The sequence below is a fragment of the Patiria miniata genome, unplaced genomic scaffold, assembly GCF_015706575.1.
Source record: "Patiria miniata isolate m_02_andy unplaced genomic scaffold, ASM1570657v1 HiC_scaffold_12, whole genome shotgun sequence".
NCBI classification, from domain to species: Eukaryota; Metazoa; Echinodermata; class Asteroidea; order Valvatida; family Asterinidae; genus Patiria; species Patiria miniata.
This window is the reverse complement of record NW_024037050.1, coordinates 1-17,578: the sequence shown is the minus strand read 5'-3', so window position 1 is coordinate 17,578 and position 17,578 is coordinate 1. Positions and strand designations below refer to the sequence as shown.

General features: G+C 40.4%; 1 protein-coding gene across 2 annotated transcripts; it reads right to left on the bottom strand.

The window, feature by feature from the left end:
• Nucleotides 1–7,923: 7,923 nt before the first annotated feature.
• LOC119744157 (activin receptor type-2A-like) lies at nt 7,924–15,041 on the bottom strand. Of its 2 annotated transcripts, none has more exons than XM_038220082.1 (6): nt 14,741–15,041; nt 13,353–13,754; nt 11,556–12,280; nt 11,156–11,294; nt 8,994–9,124; nt 7,924–8,192 (listed from the first exon to the last, which is right to left on the bottom strand). In XM_038220082.1, the coding sequence occupies exons 1-6, from the start codon at nt 14,847–14,849 to the stop codon at nt 8,022–8,024; spliced, it is 1,677 nt and encodes a 558-aa protein (XP_038076010.1). In that variant the 5' UTR covers nt 14,850–15,041; the 3' UTR covers nt 7,924–8,021. The 2 variants fall into 2 exon arrangements, with proteins under 2 accessions (XP_038076010.1, XP_038076011.1); XM_038220083.1 differs by having other exon boundaries at nt 13,353–13,751.
• Nucleotides 15,042–17,578: the final 2,537 nt, after the last annotated feature.

The window sequence follows — 17,578 nt, the reverse complement described above, 5'->3', positions numbered from 1 at the left end:
AGCATGTAATCATCAAGTCAGAATTGTCAATATGCCAGAGCTATGGAGGAGACATTCCAATGAGAGTTTGTCGAGCTTTACACACAAGTTAGTCTTACAAAATCTCTCAACTTTCAATTACATGTTGCACTGTCACAAAAATTTTGAATTGTCCATACTGGCAGATAATATCACCCCCCCCCTCCCCTCTGATGCCCATTACCTTTTCCTATGTCCCCCTCTCCTGGTAATCACTGATCAAATCTTTGAGCACACTCCTGAGGTAGAATTCATCTGTTAACAGATTTGAGGTAAAATGCTAGGGGAACAGCTCTACACACACAAAAATACACCACCTACACTTTCCCGTGACCGAGAAGCAACATGTACAACTTCACAAAGACAGACAGAGTTACAGAAAGATGCTGAGTTTTTTTTTGCCCTAAATAATATATAATTGAGGTAGAACAACAGGAAATTCATCGAATTCTATTTTGGTGGTAGTTTTTTTTGAGTCACGCACTGTTAATACAGCATGATGAGTTGTAACCTATAGAGAATTACACACATAACTGTCTGGCAGCATTTGTCAAACTCGCTTCAACAGCAATCAATTAGCCACAACCATTACCCATGAATGCAGTGATATTTTTGAAGCTGATAGTCAAGAATCACCACAGAGCATAAGTGAGTGCATGCAGTAGATTATACAATTGGGTAGGTACACACGGCTGTCAAATAATTTAGTCTTGGAACATACACACTCGCAATATTCCTAAGAGAGCGTATTCAAGACATAACATTGACTGTACGATTCCCTAAACCAGCATCCAACATCCAAATCAAATCTACTTCTGCCCTGTTATAACTCCAAAGACTTGGACATTCACCTTTTCATAGCAAAACAGACAAGATCAGTGTCCTAATCATGATAATGCAGTTTAAGCTTTTTTTTGGCAGCAAGTGCCACACTCAAGTATCAATGAATTCCTTTTAATAACGAAGTGAAACTTTACCACATGCATTCTTCAATCTTCCATCTAGTGGTGTGCATCTACGGGTAGTACCGGAACGGGCTAACCTATCAAATCCCGGAAGTTCTTTATTTATAGCTTGACAGAAGTACACTGCAACTTTCACGAGCGTCATCTGTCGCGCGTTAAAATGCACATAAACGTAAGATCTGTTTTGGTTTTCCGTGTTCATGTAACCTGGTTTTCATTTTGAAAATTCCCTGCAAATGTCATTCCAAACCTTTCTTTTGCATTGTCTGAGAAGTTGCTAAGTAATTTGTAAAGTTGGTTACGGTACCCGATCCATAGTCTGGAACCGGTTCCTGACATCAGCGGTTGGGTATTCGGTTACGCTGCACACCCCTACTTCCATCATGTCCATACTCGTAAAAATTCACTTGTATACTGGTAGATTTTCTTGGTACGACTCACCAATAGGGTGCTAAACAAAGGTGTGAGATTTTGGCAGACTTGGATGGGTCCAAACGGTACTGAATCTGTCTCATGCATGAATACCATCACTGGTGTTTGACTGAAAAAAGTTCCAGATCTCTACTCATGGTTTGTGCACTAGGAGCAACGAATGCATGTGCAAAGTTTCACAACTGTAACATACAAATAAACATTAGAAGCAGCATTTTAGCAATTCATAATACACGTACATACATATGGCAGCACAAGCTGTAATTTACAGCGGTCTTTAAAACAACAGGATTCTAGAATTTAATAAGCGGCTACACTGTGCAATGTACGTCTGTACATGTTATATCAACAAGTACATGTACATTTACAGCGACCTTTCTAGACTTGATTTCAGGTCGTTAGTCATGCTCTTGCCGTTTAGACATGTCAGGTTTAGACATGTCAATAGACCACACATACTGGTGTCAAAGCAGAACAACTGTCCCAACGCATTAATGCTATGCAACACACTACATACATATAGAGAGTGGCACCTACGATTCAGTGGGCGTGACGACAAACCACCAAAACCATGCCAAGTAACGACTTGAAATCAAGTCTACCATCATGCCAGAAAACACGAAATTGACTTTATGGTAACTTTGCCCTAAGATATAACAATGAGAAACATTACTGGTACAGACGGATATTTGATTGCTATTTCTTCTGCTGTGCATCCATGCTCGGGTGTGTTCTCCTCACATGAAAATCCTCCCCGTTTAGGTATATATCAGTTGACAACTCAGTGCCCAATTTCACGGCGCTGCTAAGCAACAAAATGTGCTTAGCACAAAAAAAGCCTGGCTTATAAATTAAAAGCAGTTAACCACCCAAAACTCCACATGATTTTCATGCTACAGCAAACAACAGCTGAATACTAATCACGAGCAACATCACATGGAGTTTTGGCTGGTAACCTGCTTTTAGAAGCCGGACTCTTCAGCGCCGTGAAATTGGCCCCTGGTCACAGACACTCTACGCCATTCGCATGTATGCCAACCAATGGGTACACACCTGTCCGTCATGTGACTCGGATGAGTAGGCCACAGGGCGCCCTCTATACATGTACATGTAGTTCCGGCTCATGTCCATGTAACTGTTTCAAAGATTTCCCCTTGCACTGTTTGTGCAGTTTTGAATGTGATATGTCTGTGACCATTTCTTGCATTCTAATTTTGCTTAGCTTATCTGAAAATCATTATTATTTTTTTTACAATGAACTGAAGCTGACAACCAACAATGGGTTTTGTTCAAAGCACAGGGCCCAATTTCATAGCACTGCTTAACAGTAAGCAGAAAAGTTGTGCTTACTATAGCAGAAAATCATGCTGCTGCTTAAGCACTATTTCATGCTAACTGTCGCGCGCATGGAGATTTCTATTGTTATGTCACTGATTTAAGCAAAGTTTCCTTCTGGGGTTTAAGCGTGCTTTTGCTGCGCTTACTGCTTAACGGTCCCTATGAAATAGATGGAGGCTCGGTAAGCACAAAGTCGGCTGTTAAGCAGCCTTATGAAATTGGGCTCAGATCTATGATTATATCTGCTCGAGTGACTATCCTGAAGGAACAACGTTGTCTGGCTTTACCAAAAAATATAACAGATTCCTTATTGTCACTGACAACGTACAATGTATCTCTCAAAATGTACGATCAGATGTTTAGCTCAATTTTTTTTTTTAAATAGAACATAGAAGAAACATTGCCACAATATTGGTGTGTAATGCCAATGTTACCTATAATTTACAGAGCAGGGTTATTTCCATAAGTTAATTATTAAAATATTGATACATTCTACAATTGTTTTTGTATTCCATTTGGATATTGGACATTTTCAAACATCTTATAAATATACATATTTGATGAACCGGAACATTACACACATGTACTATACAAATAGTCGGGAGGGGGGGGGGGGGGATGACTGACCAGTGACAAAATGCTCCAATTGATACATATGGCACAAAGAAAAAAATAAGATAAACTAAAATTACGCCCGACCAATTTTGTCCGAAATTTCAAATGACAAAAAAAATCAAAAACTCTATTAAAACCCTACATGTAACCCACAACAGGGTTTCACTAGGCACCCTACCAAATGCAACAAAATGCAACTTGGCTGGAAAAAAGGACCCTGCTAACTGCAACAAATTGCAACAGCGGATCCTGTTGCATTGTGCAGTGAACCAAGTGTACACCAGCTTTGGCACCAAGCAGTTACGCTACTAACTGCAACAAATTGCAACAGTGGATTATGTTGCATTGTGCAGTGAACCAAGTGCACACCAGCTTTGGCACCAAGCAGTTACGCTACTAACTGCAACAAATTGCAACAGTGGATTATGTTGCATTGTGCAGTGAACCAAGTGCACACCAGCTTTGGCACCAAGCAGTTACGCTACTAACTGCAACAAACTGCAACAGTGGATTCTGTTGCATTGTGCAGTGAACCAAGTGCACACCAGCCTTGGCACCAAGCAGTTACCCTACTAACTGCAACCAAATGTAACAGTGGACTCTGTTGTATCGCCTTGGGAATATGAGCAGTTGCACTACCAAAATGCAACAAAATGCAACAGAGTACGGGCAATGGGTTGCCTGCTAAATGCAACAGTATGCAACAACTATTTATCAATGTCGCTTTCTGTTGCATTTAGCAGCGTTAGGATTAAACATTATTTACATGTAACTGGACACATACATGTATGAAAAACATGACAAAGGTAAGGCTCTAGCTACATATAAAGAAATTACAAAGCAGAATTAGAAAAAGCAAAATACAAAAACGTAACCAAATCCCTGTACACACATGTACATTTTCAATTATTAGCCTACTAAAAACTATATACGTATAATAATTATGTGTGTGTGTACATGTACATGTAATGTATGTGCCAAAGAAATTTTGTTTTTAAAAAGATCACTATACTAAAAAAAAACCAAGTAAAAACAAGAGAGTTTATCTATGATTTAGATAAACATGATAAATGTCAAACATGGCATGTTAATAGTTGACTGAAGAACATTTAGAACATGTACAACACGGACAGACAAAGACAAGTTAAAATAAAAACATTATATACAATATTTACATCTGGTACACACAAGCCACACACACACACACCAGTGAGATGGTACCATTTGTGCAGACTACAAGACCTACTAAATCACATGCAGTACAAGGAGTACCAAAACTGCGGTCTTCTGTGTACATGTACATACATGTACCGTACATGCGATAATGTTGTAAATAAACCAAAAAAATGATTGTGCATTGTTAAAATATTCCAGTAGGCTTTAAAATTGACTTTAAAGAAAAACAAGCAGTGTTTTATTTGAAACCACCACTGCACATGTAGTCTATGGAATACCCCTTGCACAGCAAGGGTCTATGATATGGGAGCAGATTCGGCAAATAATTACCCAAAACGAAACTGCGTCTTGACCTCGAGATTCTGACCATTCAGCGGGCGCCTTCTATCCGTCTTCGTTGTATTATTCAAAAACATGGTAGCCAAATTGATCAATCAACAGCTAAGTCCACATTTCTGTTCGAAGTGACGTCACAATTTCTAAAGTTAACTCCGACATGCCCGACTGCCTGGCGCGCAGGGTTGCATCAAATTTGCATTGCTCACACATATCAGACGATGATTACGGAGACGTCTCTGTTGGACACCGGATGATACTCAGACAACACGTGTATGAACTTCCCAAAATTACAATGATTGAATTTGACCTTACATGTATATCAATTTTTTGGGGTAGTTTTTGCTAGTCCAAGAGGGCTTGTTTGGTATCTTCCTTATATACATGTGTACATGTACATGTACACGTGCGGTACATGCACATGTACACGTACACGAATGTTGTACATGTTCATGCACATGTAAATGTATGCGCACATGTATGTGTGTGTGTACATGTACACCCACACATGTACATGCACATGTAACTGTACCTGTACCTGTACATGTACACACACACACACAAATGTGTGTTCACCGTCGATTGTGGACGTCCTATTGTCCCTCTTTTGTTTGTACTCTAACTTTTAGGAAGACTCCCATGGGTTTTGTACACGACCCCAATCGCGGACGTATGCTGGGAATTGTTCTCTTTTGTTCCCTGGTATTTTTCGTCCACGATTTGAAAAGATGAACACGTACACATGTACATGCACATGTACATGCACATGTACCTGTACCTGTAAATGTACATGCACATGTACCTGACTCACTGACTGACTGCCTGTCACTTGTGACTTAGGCTGGTACTGGACCAGCTTTACTACATGTAGGCTTGCCTACATGTAGTCTGGATTTTTATGTACATGTATTGCATGTTACTGGCAAACTTGAGTCTACACCTACCTTTACTAAGGCCATGTACATGTACATGTAATTTGTAACCTACCGTATTTCCAATGAATGTTGGTATTATATATTCTCATTACATGTAGTCTGGATTTTTATGTACAGTACATGTACTGCATGTTATTGGCAAACTTGAGTCTACAGTAAACCTACCTTTACTAAGACAAATATGGTACATGTACATGTAATTTGTAACCTATTTCCAATGAACGTTGGTATTATGTATTCTCATTTCAGTTTATACTAACGAGTAGTATCCATGGCAACAAATGTATGTCGAAACAACAATGAATACTTTCATCTGCTTTGCAAGCATAAGACCTACCCTATCATTAACAATTACCACTTGGGAGTCACAGTCATAAAACAACTAATGAATGTTTACGAGTGCAATGGTAAAGAGTAATTTCATGAGGTGACAGATGGAATGTTCGATTCCACGGTGCGAAGCCAAGTGGCATGGACCATTCCATCTGTCACCAAATGAAATTCTTCATTCCACTGCACCAATGTGAGAACATTAATTCTTTGTTTTATACAACGCCTGAATAAATCCGCGCCATCTGATTGGTAACTCGTAAACTGGTACTATGAATGTACACCATCAAAGCAATCTCAGCTCACAACCAGTACTGTGATCGTGCCATGGAAGTTATTTTTATCGTGGAACGGAACGCCATACATTGGGACGAATCATTCACCTGATTAACAGGATTAACGACCACCGATCAAATGACGGAATTTCTTCAGGCATTGTATAAAGGTAAAACAAAACCTAATGTTCTCGTACAAAGTGAAGCTACTCGTATTTTTTTCATATGCAATGGCACAAGCATATGATAATGTTCAGGCAAGAGAAATCCTACGGAAAGGACTAGCCCATCCAATGATACTTAAATGGCCAGATATTCTTGGGAAAAAAACTGTGAATAAGACCCAGACTGCCATCCTAAGAAATGTTTACTTATAGTTAAAAATGAATACAATGCTTTAAAAATGCCAACCCTGCAATACAAGCCACCAAGTGAAGTGAGATGGCGTACATGGCGACAGTAAACCGGACATTTTTGTTTTCCTTTGTGAAATTCTCATGTTAATATGTTAGAGTCAAGAATATTACCCCGGCTCTACTACTCTACTACGTGTACTTCCATCAGTGTGTACACCAGTCTGGTACCCAGTCTCTATTCCAATGACATCGTGTGGGATGGAGCTTATTTTTTTTATTAGGCAGGACACTTTTTCATCAAAGAGCAACATACTCTGGATGTCAGGAAACCAACTGAATATAATCCTCCATAGACAATTTGGGCGATTCACAATGCAGTGCGCCACCAAGAGTTTGCCACGGAGAGTTCACTTTTTCCAGTGCATTGTGGGAGATGGTCGACAAATTCGCAGCGCGAGAAATTTGCGATTGTTTGTTTTTCCAGTCAGTAGTTTCATAAGCGTATGATTTGAATATATGTTTGCCCTTTTCTTTATATCAATACGGTGTTTTTTCGATAGGCGGCAGAACGCTATGCCCCAATCTCTGACAAATTAGCTCAAGTTGTTTACCGACACTCATTCAAAAGGGCTATTTTTTGTCAACTGTAATCTTAAAAAATGAAATCTTAAAAAAATGAAATCTCCATGGTGGGGCACTGCATTGTGTATCGCCCGAATTAGGTGGATTTTGAGGGATCTGAAAGGGTTAGAATAAAATGCTGATGTTTGAACACATATCCTGGTTCAGTGATGTGGTCAAGTCCATGACAAGTCCTCCAGTCCCAATTCAACTCACAAGTTATTTAAAAGAGCTTAGACAAAGGCATTCCTTTGTTATTGTTTATCCGATGGACTTGTGAGTCACTTGTGACGGACTTGCGATGGACTCGACTACATATCTGCACTGGTTTGTACGCCAAAACTACTGAGGACTTGGGCTAAGCGCCTTAGGATTTTGTTATCTCGGGTAAGCTGTTGTTCCAAGTCTTCAGTTGAATGGTAACCTGTACACATCCTACAAATGCATGGATGTAGGGACACATACCGATGTGGCTGCACACACCAATTCTTAGAATACTTGGCATTCTTTGGGCATACCTCTAATTAAAATATTAAGAATATCCATGCGGCACTATCTCCCGATAACTGAGGTAACAAAAAATGACGAGCGTTGCCTGTCGGTGCATGTGAATACCAGAATACCTCAAAGGCTGGACTCCTTCGGGGGCGAGGGAGTGAGCGAGATCAGCGGGGCAGTGTAGGAGTTGCAACGCAGCAACTGGCTGAGTCGCTCCTCCACGCATCCGGCCGAGAGACGGGCCTCCGAATCGTGGTCCCAGCATTCCTCGATGGTCTCAAAGAGGAGCTGCATTCCCTGCGGTGAGAAGACATGTTAACATTTAGGGATGTCCATCCTCGAATAATTTAGTATTTCGATTACTCGACACTGCTTTTGACGGAATATTCGGATGCAACTGCATGCCGCGCCAGTCAAAAGTTGCAAGCAGACTGCGCCAGTTACAATTTGCATGCGGCGATCGAGTGCTTTGCATTAAGTATTTCATTTTCTAATGGTCCAGGGCTTTCACTTACTGAAAGGATGGGATCAACGAACCGCCGTCATCAAAAGTTACCGTCGACAAAAAAGTGGCACCTGACAATACAGCGTTGCAACCTTACGATAAGATAACAACACAGTCGTGTGTGCACATGCATATCTTCTTCTTTTTTTCTTCTAATATTCAAACCGGCTAAAAGCTATTTGAAAATTCGGTTGATGATCGAATTATTCGAATAGTTGGTATAATTGATTTTTGATTACCCCTCCTAGTCTTAAAAATTATTACAAATTTTTGATGCCGCACTTTTGCAAATATAGCACACAAAATCCTTTTGTAATTTTCTGTGGAGCATGATTACACTTCAAAATTTCACAACCCCTTTATGTGGTAAGCACGTACATGTAAGTGCTGAATTTTGTGCATACACTCTGTATTACACAGTTAATTACCTACACTTCATATCCCATCACCTGAAGGTTTACAAAGGCTTTTAAACATTGCACTGAATTTTGATTTCACAGAAGAAGGCTTAATGATATTCTTTTTAAAAGTTTGGACTCCATGCAAAAGTCCTCCAGAAATACCACGCAGGTTTGAAGTTTAACTTGACTTACTGAATGTTTAAGCCAGCTGTCTCTGAAGACTGGCCGCAGCCTCTTCACCACCACTACTTCCTGCATGTCTTCAAGAGTCGGAGCCTGACCGACCTCTTCTTCAAACGGGAGCATGTATTCATCAACTGGGCCTGAGAAGAACAATATTACAAATACTTCACAAAAAGCTAACTATTGCCTCTTTTTTCCCTTAACCCTCACCCCCTAGGCCCTTTTTGCTAGGAACCATCCTCAATCCTCCAAAATTTTGCAACAGTGCCTAAATACTTCAAAATTGTCAGACAGTCCTGCCTCAAAATGCATTCATCGTCAATCCTCCAAAATCCTCCTCATCCCAAAATTTTGCACTCGTGTTTAAACAAGGGAATAAATGTGTGCTCCGGAGGTTTTTATCACTCTGTTTAATACCACTTAGAGTCTGGGTGCTGATAATTACCCGAGCCGGAGGCGAGGGTAATTATCAGCACCCAGACTCTAAGTGGTATTAAACAGAGTGATAAATACCGACGGAGTACATATTTATTCCCATTCATAAATACCTTTTCGGTAAAAAAAAATCATATCATTCGTTCAAAACATCCCGATTTTGTTCAACAAATTCACTTTATGCTTTTTGAATCATCCCTCCTGCAAAATAATGGAGTGTTCAGCTGGCGAGTAAGATGAAAACAACCCTTTTATGGAGATTGACGCGCGCGTATCATGTTCTATGCGATGTCGCGCAGAACGCACCTGGCGCGTTGCGTTTTGAATTTAGAACTATAAAATTCTTACTCCCTGGTAGTGTTGCGCATGCCTACGTGAGGATTGTGAACGTTCAACCAATGAAACGATAAGAGGCACTGGATTTTTAGGAGTCCACATTTTATTGTGACACTGGAAAAGTGTTTAAGACCAGCTAGCCATGTCTTTATCATCCGTTTAATACCGGCCACGTGACGGGCTCTCGACCAATAGGAATGGCTAAACTGTCTGAGGTATTTATGAATGATAAACAATGCGTCAATCCTTCAAAATCATCAGACAAGTCCTGCCTCAAAATGGATTCATCCTCAATCCTCCAAAATCATCCTCATCTTCAAACACTATTCATCCTCAATCCTCCAAAATCATCATGTGCTTAACACCTTTCATCCTCAATCCTCCAAAATCCTGGTGTTTCTCAAACACCATTCATCCTCAATCATCAGAAATTCTCCAAAACTGCAATAAGGATTTTGGAGGATTGAGGTGGGTTAGGGTTAACTTATAACATGCCAACATGGACGTGTTGACACCACTTCAGGCCCAGTCTACAGTCAGTCCCACAATGATGAATGTCCGCTGCTGATTTTGGGGAAGTTTACTTTTGGTAGTTTATAGTTGTAGCAATGTTTGTAAACATAAGTGCATCATTTATACGTAGCCTGTCACACTTACAATGAGAGTATATAAAAATGCTAGCAGTTGTGTAATGCATGAAATGACTATCGGAGCTTAGGTAAGGCCAAAAAAAAAAAGTCTCCGGTTTCTGGTATGTGCGCGCGTCGCCGTAGCCATGCGCGTCGGCAAAATGAAAAAGTTTTTTTTTCTATACAAGATGATGTCTCAAAACCGCCAAACTCACTGGTTTGACTGGAATCCTGCTGCTGCACAATTTTAACGTGTTTTTAGATGGGGTTATGATCGAGAATAAGCTTTATGTTACCTCTCTGGTCTCCCATATATTTGCACTAAGTTTAGTCGGGCACCATTTGCAGTCATCAGCCGACATTTGAAGCCAAAAAAAAAAAAAAAAAAAAAAAGCCGCGTCGCCGCACCACTTTTGGGGCAAGCTCCATACCAGAAACCGGAGACTTTTTTTTTGGCCTAAAGGAATGCAGGATTTCTTTAATGATTTTTTGGCCTTTTATAAGAAGGAAGTTGCGTCGGGGAGATTTCTTGGGTTATATCTCTCAATATTAGGGTGTGAACTATTTGTTGGAAAATTAAGGCTGGGTGTTAATATAAGCCAGAAGGTAGAGGATAGCAAGTTTCAGCAATTTCATACTAAAAAGTTTTGAGGAACTACTCTGCGAACTGTTTTCCGACAGTTTTGAGATATTTTATTTCTAGGATTTAGTTGCAGTGCAGGACACTTATCCGTAGGCCACATACATGTATGGGCCTAGGTTATCACCTACCTTCCTGTGCTGTGCAGCGAGATGCTATCTCCCACAGCACCAGTCCACAGGCGTACATATCGATGCGCAAGAATGCATCCCTCTGGAATTGAATAGCGCCCTCTAACACCTCGGGGGCCATATATCGCCTGGTGCCGACCTGCAAGGAAATATATTCAGGGGAACAATATCCGATAACTGGAGTGACCGATAAGCCCTCATTCGTTATACATTTATAAATAAACTTGTCAAATATTATACGGAACTGATGCCACTCAAAGTGAGAGCACTGAGAATGTGTCCATGATTTCTTGCACAGGAGAGAGTATTTAAGGGTAGAGTTTGAGAAGCCCAAAGAGATTTATAGGCAAAAAGCCCAAAGAGATTTAAATTTACTTGAGGTTTGTGTTTCACATCTTACCTGTCCGTGAGTATCTCCAGGGCTTTTACCCGCTTCAAATTTACAAGCCAGCCCAAAGTCTGCAACGCATGCAGACAAGTCGTTTTTCAGGAGTACATTTTTACTCTTAAAGTCTCTGTGGGCGACGGCGGGCTTGGCGATGCAGAGAGTGGTGGCAGGCAAGTCCTCGTGAAGGAAGGCCAAGCCGTAGGCCATGGACAACGAGATCTTACACAGATCGTTCCAGGACAGTAGGTTGCCCTTGAGGTAGTCGCACAGTGAGCCCCGGGGATGGTACTCAGTGATCAGCCACAGTTCCTGGTCCATGCCTTCCCCGTGCCGCTCTGTGCCGATGAAATACAGCAGGTTCTCGTGTCGGAGCTGAGGGATGGAGTAGATCTCCTGCTCCGTGATCCAGGACTGGCGGTCCTGCAGTGGGAATACTTTGACAGCGACCTGCTGGTGTCCCATCTGGGCTTTCCAGACGGCCCCAAATCGCCCTCGTGCTTTGATCTCCAGCAGCTGAATCGGCCGATGGCCCAAGACCGGCGATGGCGGGGAGAGCGGGCTGGGCTCGCTGTTGGGTACCGAGGTGAGCTGCGAGTACCGATAGCGACGACACATCCAGTACACACTGATGATGATAACGGTGAATGCAGTGATGGGAACCAGCGTGTACAGAACGGTTGTCAGTATGACGTTACTGCGGTTCTTCTTTTTGTCTTCATTAGGGCCTTGATCTTGAACTGTGGGAATAACATGTCAAGTTGTAGTATTACAAAAATCTTAAATGTATCCTCAGCTTTGAAGTGTGCACTCTGTTCATCTAGCATAGCACTTTTTGTGAGCACACTGGAGCAGTTTGTAAAAAATTGAGTCATCACAAGTTAAACCACAAGTAAGGTCACTAATAAAAACACAGAATAAAAAAAATAACACAAGAATGCACTTGTCACAGTTCCTTTGAACAACTTATCACTTGACTTAAGACTGGATGACTATCAACCCTCCTATGCAAACATACATTCTGTGCCAAGTTGTCCTTGCAGTCAAAATCAATCAAGTTACTGTTTTCAACCCCTAAGAATTCCCAGCCCACATAAAGCAGGATTGACTGCCTTGGACTGCTTAAAGTAACTTGATACAGCTATGCTTTGACTCTGGGAGAGTGATACAACAGCTGTGACCACAGCTTGCCTGCTTTGTCTGTTGACCCAGTTTGACTAGACAAAGTACTTGCTTGACATATGATCTGACTGCCGGTGACCAGCCTTTGTTAAAAGTATTGCAGGGGAAGTGGAAGTGAATTTTGACTGTCCATGACTGCTTAAATAGCAGGAGGGTTAATCGTTATTTGATTGGCTTGGGAGGACTTCACTTCAGGTCTGCATCAAAGGTTTAATAACTTCAAGACAAATTTCTCAACATGTACCTTCTCCATGTTCACTAAAAATTGTGCAGTGACACATAGTACATTGGTTCATCATGGTTTTAAACAGTGAAGTTTCAGTGGTTATAGGTCTGCTCACGTGACATGTTTCAGAAGTTCATGCAGAGATGCCAACTGTACAGACTACAAAATAGTAATGATTCTTCCTGCAAAGAGTAATGCTAATGTAAATACATAGGACAACAGTCAAGTTTAAGAGTAACCACAGTACTTTTCAGAGTAACCACAATGTTGGCGTATAGGACAGCTGGAATTTTCATGAGTAGTAACATGCCTCAAAATCCTAATAACTACTCCAAAAGAGTAATGGTTGGCATCTCTGGTTCATGTATGACGACCTAAAGTAAATGGAGTCCACGGATACTCACATGGATGCTCTGTTGAGAGCGGTTTGGGCTTGGGATCATGAATGAATTCATGGTTGCAGAGGTCGCCCGAGCAGCAGCAGAAGTAACGATTCTCCCCATCGGAGTTTGCTTCGTGGGACACGCAGCGCTCATCCTCCACGCAGTCGTCGCTTCGCCCACTCTGCCAGCACCCCTTCATGATGACTTCAGCTCCCGTGGAGGTGTTGTGCCACAATATAAAGCATTTATGCGTCTCCACCTCCTCTGGGTCCAAATCCGCGTAGCCAAATTCCACATCGCAGTCTTTGATTGTGTTGCAATTACTGTCATTGCCCGTACACTTTTGTGAGTCATACTCTAAGCAGGATACTGTGGACAGGGGAAGGTTGACACTTGCTCCTGTAACACACCTGAGCAGTACTGCTGCAAAGGGACAACAAATCAGAAACTCAAATATTACAATGTACCGGTATGTGTCATCAATATCTGTGGTTCAAAGTAAACTACATACAGGTAGATGTAGATCAAACATGTCAAATCCTAAAGCCTGGTTCATACTTCTTGCATATGCGAAAGCGAAGCAAATTTGACGTCGTGAAACTTTTGCTGCAAAATTCGCCGAGTTGAAATATGTTCAACTTTTACAAATTCTCTGCGCGAACACTCCCCATGACGTCAAAAATTAAAGTTCGCTTTCGCGCCAAATATGAACCGGGCTTTAGTCCTGCACCATAGTACATGTAACCGCAAAGATAAGGCCAAGAAAATTACCTTTATTTCCGGTTATATGCATTTAACTTAAAAAAAAAAAGTTATGGTGTCAACCCCACCCTACATTTTGCAGACGTCGTTCTGTATTTTAAAAAAAAAATATTTCAATTTTTGTAATTTGGTCAGCAGGGCAGTGTTGCTGCGCAGTGCAGCAAAGCCTATAAACAGCGCAGCAGGCACAGAATGATAAGTTGATTCACATGTTAACTGTTACGAATGTATATATCAATTTTTTATTAATCACCCATCATCCCTCATTCTGAGCAAAAAAGAGAGAAGATTTAACCCACCCACCCACCCACCCTATTTTTTTCCATGTTATGGGAAACAACCTTTTTTCCTTTCTTGGCCTGACCAAAAAGTCTAGTTTTAGGAATAATAAGCAGCAATGAAATTGAGGAAACTACTAAAAACTCTTGCCAGGAGAATAAGTAATATGTGAACAGAAACCTACAGCTGAAATTAATGCCGAATATCATATTAATTTGCTCAAGTTGATTTTAATCTTACTGGAAAAAAAGCTCTTGTTGGAAGTCAAAACGTTCCCTTTTGCTGTTACAGTGACGTTGTAGGATGAAATGACCTGAGTAATCTACCCAATATTAGGGGGGGGGGGGAAGAATTGAGTAAGTCCAAACCTGAATACGACAGCCACAGAAACAAACACATCCTATAGATGAAATCCAAGCTGATAACTGGTGCCATGTCATCCACTGGTTCCTGGCAGTATCTTGGAACGATTGGCATACTCTTGACGGACTCCGAAATGAGCTCCACTCGTTTGTTGTCACGTCTCACAACAATGGTTGTATTATGTAAGCTCCGCAAAGTCTTACTAGCGAGAGTTTCAGCAAACGTAACACAGCATCACATGAAACATGTCACGGTTTTCATAAGGACACGATTTGAAATCTGTAGACCGATATGTACATGCAGGATCATCCCTGAAAGAGACAAAATAATATGACACAATTACTGGTACATGTCAAACTCATCACTGGTTAAACTAATTACTAAAACGTTGATCTGTTGCCATACATGTACATTCTTACTCCTCCATGGTACATGTACATGTAGAACATACATGCAGATCAATTGAACCCAATAATTAAAATGTTACACGTAATTTGAGAATGAGACTCTGTGCACTTGTTCACGATCACTGCGGTCGGGTAGCTTACATGTACATGTACATCTCAAATGTACATGTTCATGTAGAGTACATGTACATGTACATACTTGTGTGTAGAGCACATGTTCCACCGTCCATGTACATGTACATGTATGTAAATGTACACTGTAGGCCTATTTGTAAAGTGTACACCTACAATGTACACATTTACATGTACATGTAATTGTATTTTTCCATACATGCACATGGACAATAGAAATTTGAGAAGCAGGGAGGGGATCTGGACCTCATATGGTGGCATTGTTTATTATATTCATCACATGTACATGTACGCGTGTATATTAAATGCACAGCAAGTGTGGGTTTCTATTTGCGTACACTGTCAAGGGTGCTATATTTCAAATTTATTTACTTTTTCAATAACTAGTTTTACTTTTTGTGAGTTCATTATTATGGTGACAGGATGAATGTATGTACGGTATACATGTGCACAATGTATATATATTTTGGGGGAGGGGGGGGGTTTAAGTACAATGTACATGTACAACAATCTGGAGAGATGATACTACTACAATGTATGACCCATCCTCCTCTGATCAAAATAGCATCCCCCCCCACCAGCTCCTAGGATCTACATTTACATACAATGTACACCAATGTACCGGTATGCCCTTGAAAAGAACATGTGCAACTACCATAGACTTATGTTTGTGGACAAACGCAGGGCTGTTTCGGTAACTTTTTGTGACATATGTGACATGTAAAGTTTCAAGTATAAGTTCCATCCAGGAAGGATGTGCAGTTCTGTTTATAATAAATGGTGGCATATAAAGATGTGATTATATTAGGGCTTTGAATTATGACGTCACATATCACGTGATGACATCATGATGATGTCACATAAATTTTCATCTATTATTATCTATTAACAACCTGCCGCTAGAGGGTGCTCTAACATTTTATGACGTCACCGTTCATTTCTGTATCGTTGAAAGCAAGTTCACATCTTTTACCAATTTTAAATTACAAGGCACTTCCGGTTTCAACCAGAAGGAAGGGTTAAAAAAACAAACTCCGCATGTAGATCTGAGAAAAGCTCTGTGGAATTAGCCTTCTTTGTTGCTGCATCAACATGAGTGTTTTAAGTTGAGTTTTGAGTCTAGATGCACACCCAAGTATTTAGCAGAGTCAACCTCCTCCAGAATGTGTCCACGGATGTTATTTATACGATGTTGGGACTGGTTTCCACTTGTTGGTAACACGTACTACCTAACATTTGGTTGGATTGAAACTCCATCAGTCATGTACGTTCCCACTTCAGCAGTGCCCATCCAGATCTTCTTGACATGTGGAGATGCAGTGGGTGCTTTCAAAGGTATTTTTGTTAAGTATTTTGCATGATTTTTGTGGTGAACTTTGACAATACTTCCGTAGTGGGACGCTAGTACGACAGACCAACATCCAAAATGTCAAAAAAAGGAGTTCTAATGCCCCAGTTAGTTTTAGTGGGACTAGTTCTAGGGGCAGATTGCGTAATGTCTGCATGGGTATTGGAATTCATGACTTCCAATTTTGTTCATGTTCATGTTATGTGAAACATTTTTTAATGAAAAGACATGAAACTGGGACTGAGACACGTTTCCAATTTTGTTAGGAAATATGATTAATAAGACATGAATTGGAAATGTTTCTCAGTCCCAGATTCATGTCTTTTCAACATTTTTGCAATAATATTAATAGTAATATTGAGATGATAGCCTGTACAAAAAAGTGGGATCAGGTTTAGTCCGAGTAACTTGGACCCACCTTATCGCCTTTTTTAACATTTGGACATGGTCTGGCGACTATCGCCAGACCATGTCCAAATGTTAAAAAAGGCGATAAGTTGGGTCCAAGTTACTCGGACTAGATCAGGTTGTAACATTCTTTCCTTCCTGACTTATCATAATTCACATTGTCATTCATTATTATTATTATTATTATAAATTGTTGACAAAGTCATGGGTTCAGTGTTGTGGAAAGACTGTACAGCCTATCTTGAACACGTTGAACATGTTGAACCACTTCAAAATAGGATATAAAAAAGTAATCAGTTAGGCCTAAAGACAAGTTAGTAAAGATAAAAACTTAAAGTAATCATGTTATCATGGTTATGTAAACTGTAAAACAAAAAAAAAGAATATTTGAAATTTAACGTATAATAAGAAAAGAAGAAGTAAAATTAACATGATAAAATCTATGTGTCATTCAATTATGTCCATTCGTTCTTCACAGTTTTTGCCCATGCTTTGAAATTGATCTCAAACATTTTGTCAAAGTCAAATTCAACCATTTCAACAAATTA

What these genes read in the sequence shown, in the direction of transcription:
- LOC119744157 (XM_038220082.1), bottom strand. Translation starts at nt 14,849, where the DNA reads ATGCCAATCGTTCCAAGATACTGCCAGGAACCAGTGGATGACATGGCA. An exon ending in GCTCTCAACAGAGCATCCAT is followed by an intron (nt 12,281 to 13,352) that starts GTGAGTATCCGT and finishes TTATTCCCACAG; the next exon opens with TTCAAGATCAAGGCCCTAAT. An exon ending in ACAGCTGGCTTAAACATTCA is followed by an intron (nt 8,193 to 8,993) that starts GTAAGTCAAGTT and finishes TTCTCACCGCAG; the next exon opens with GGAATGCAGCTCCTCTTTGA.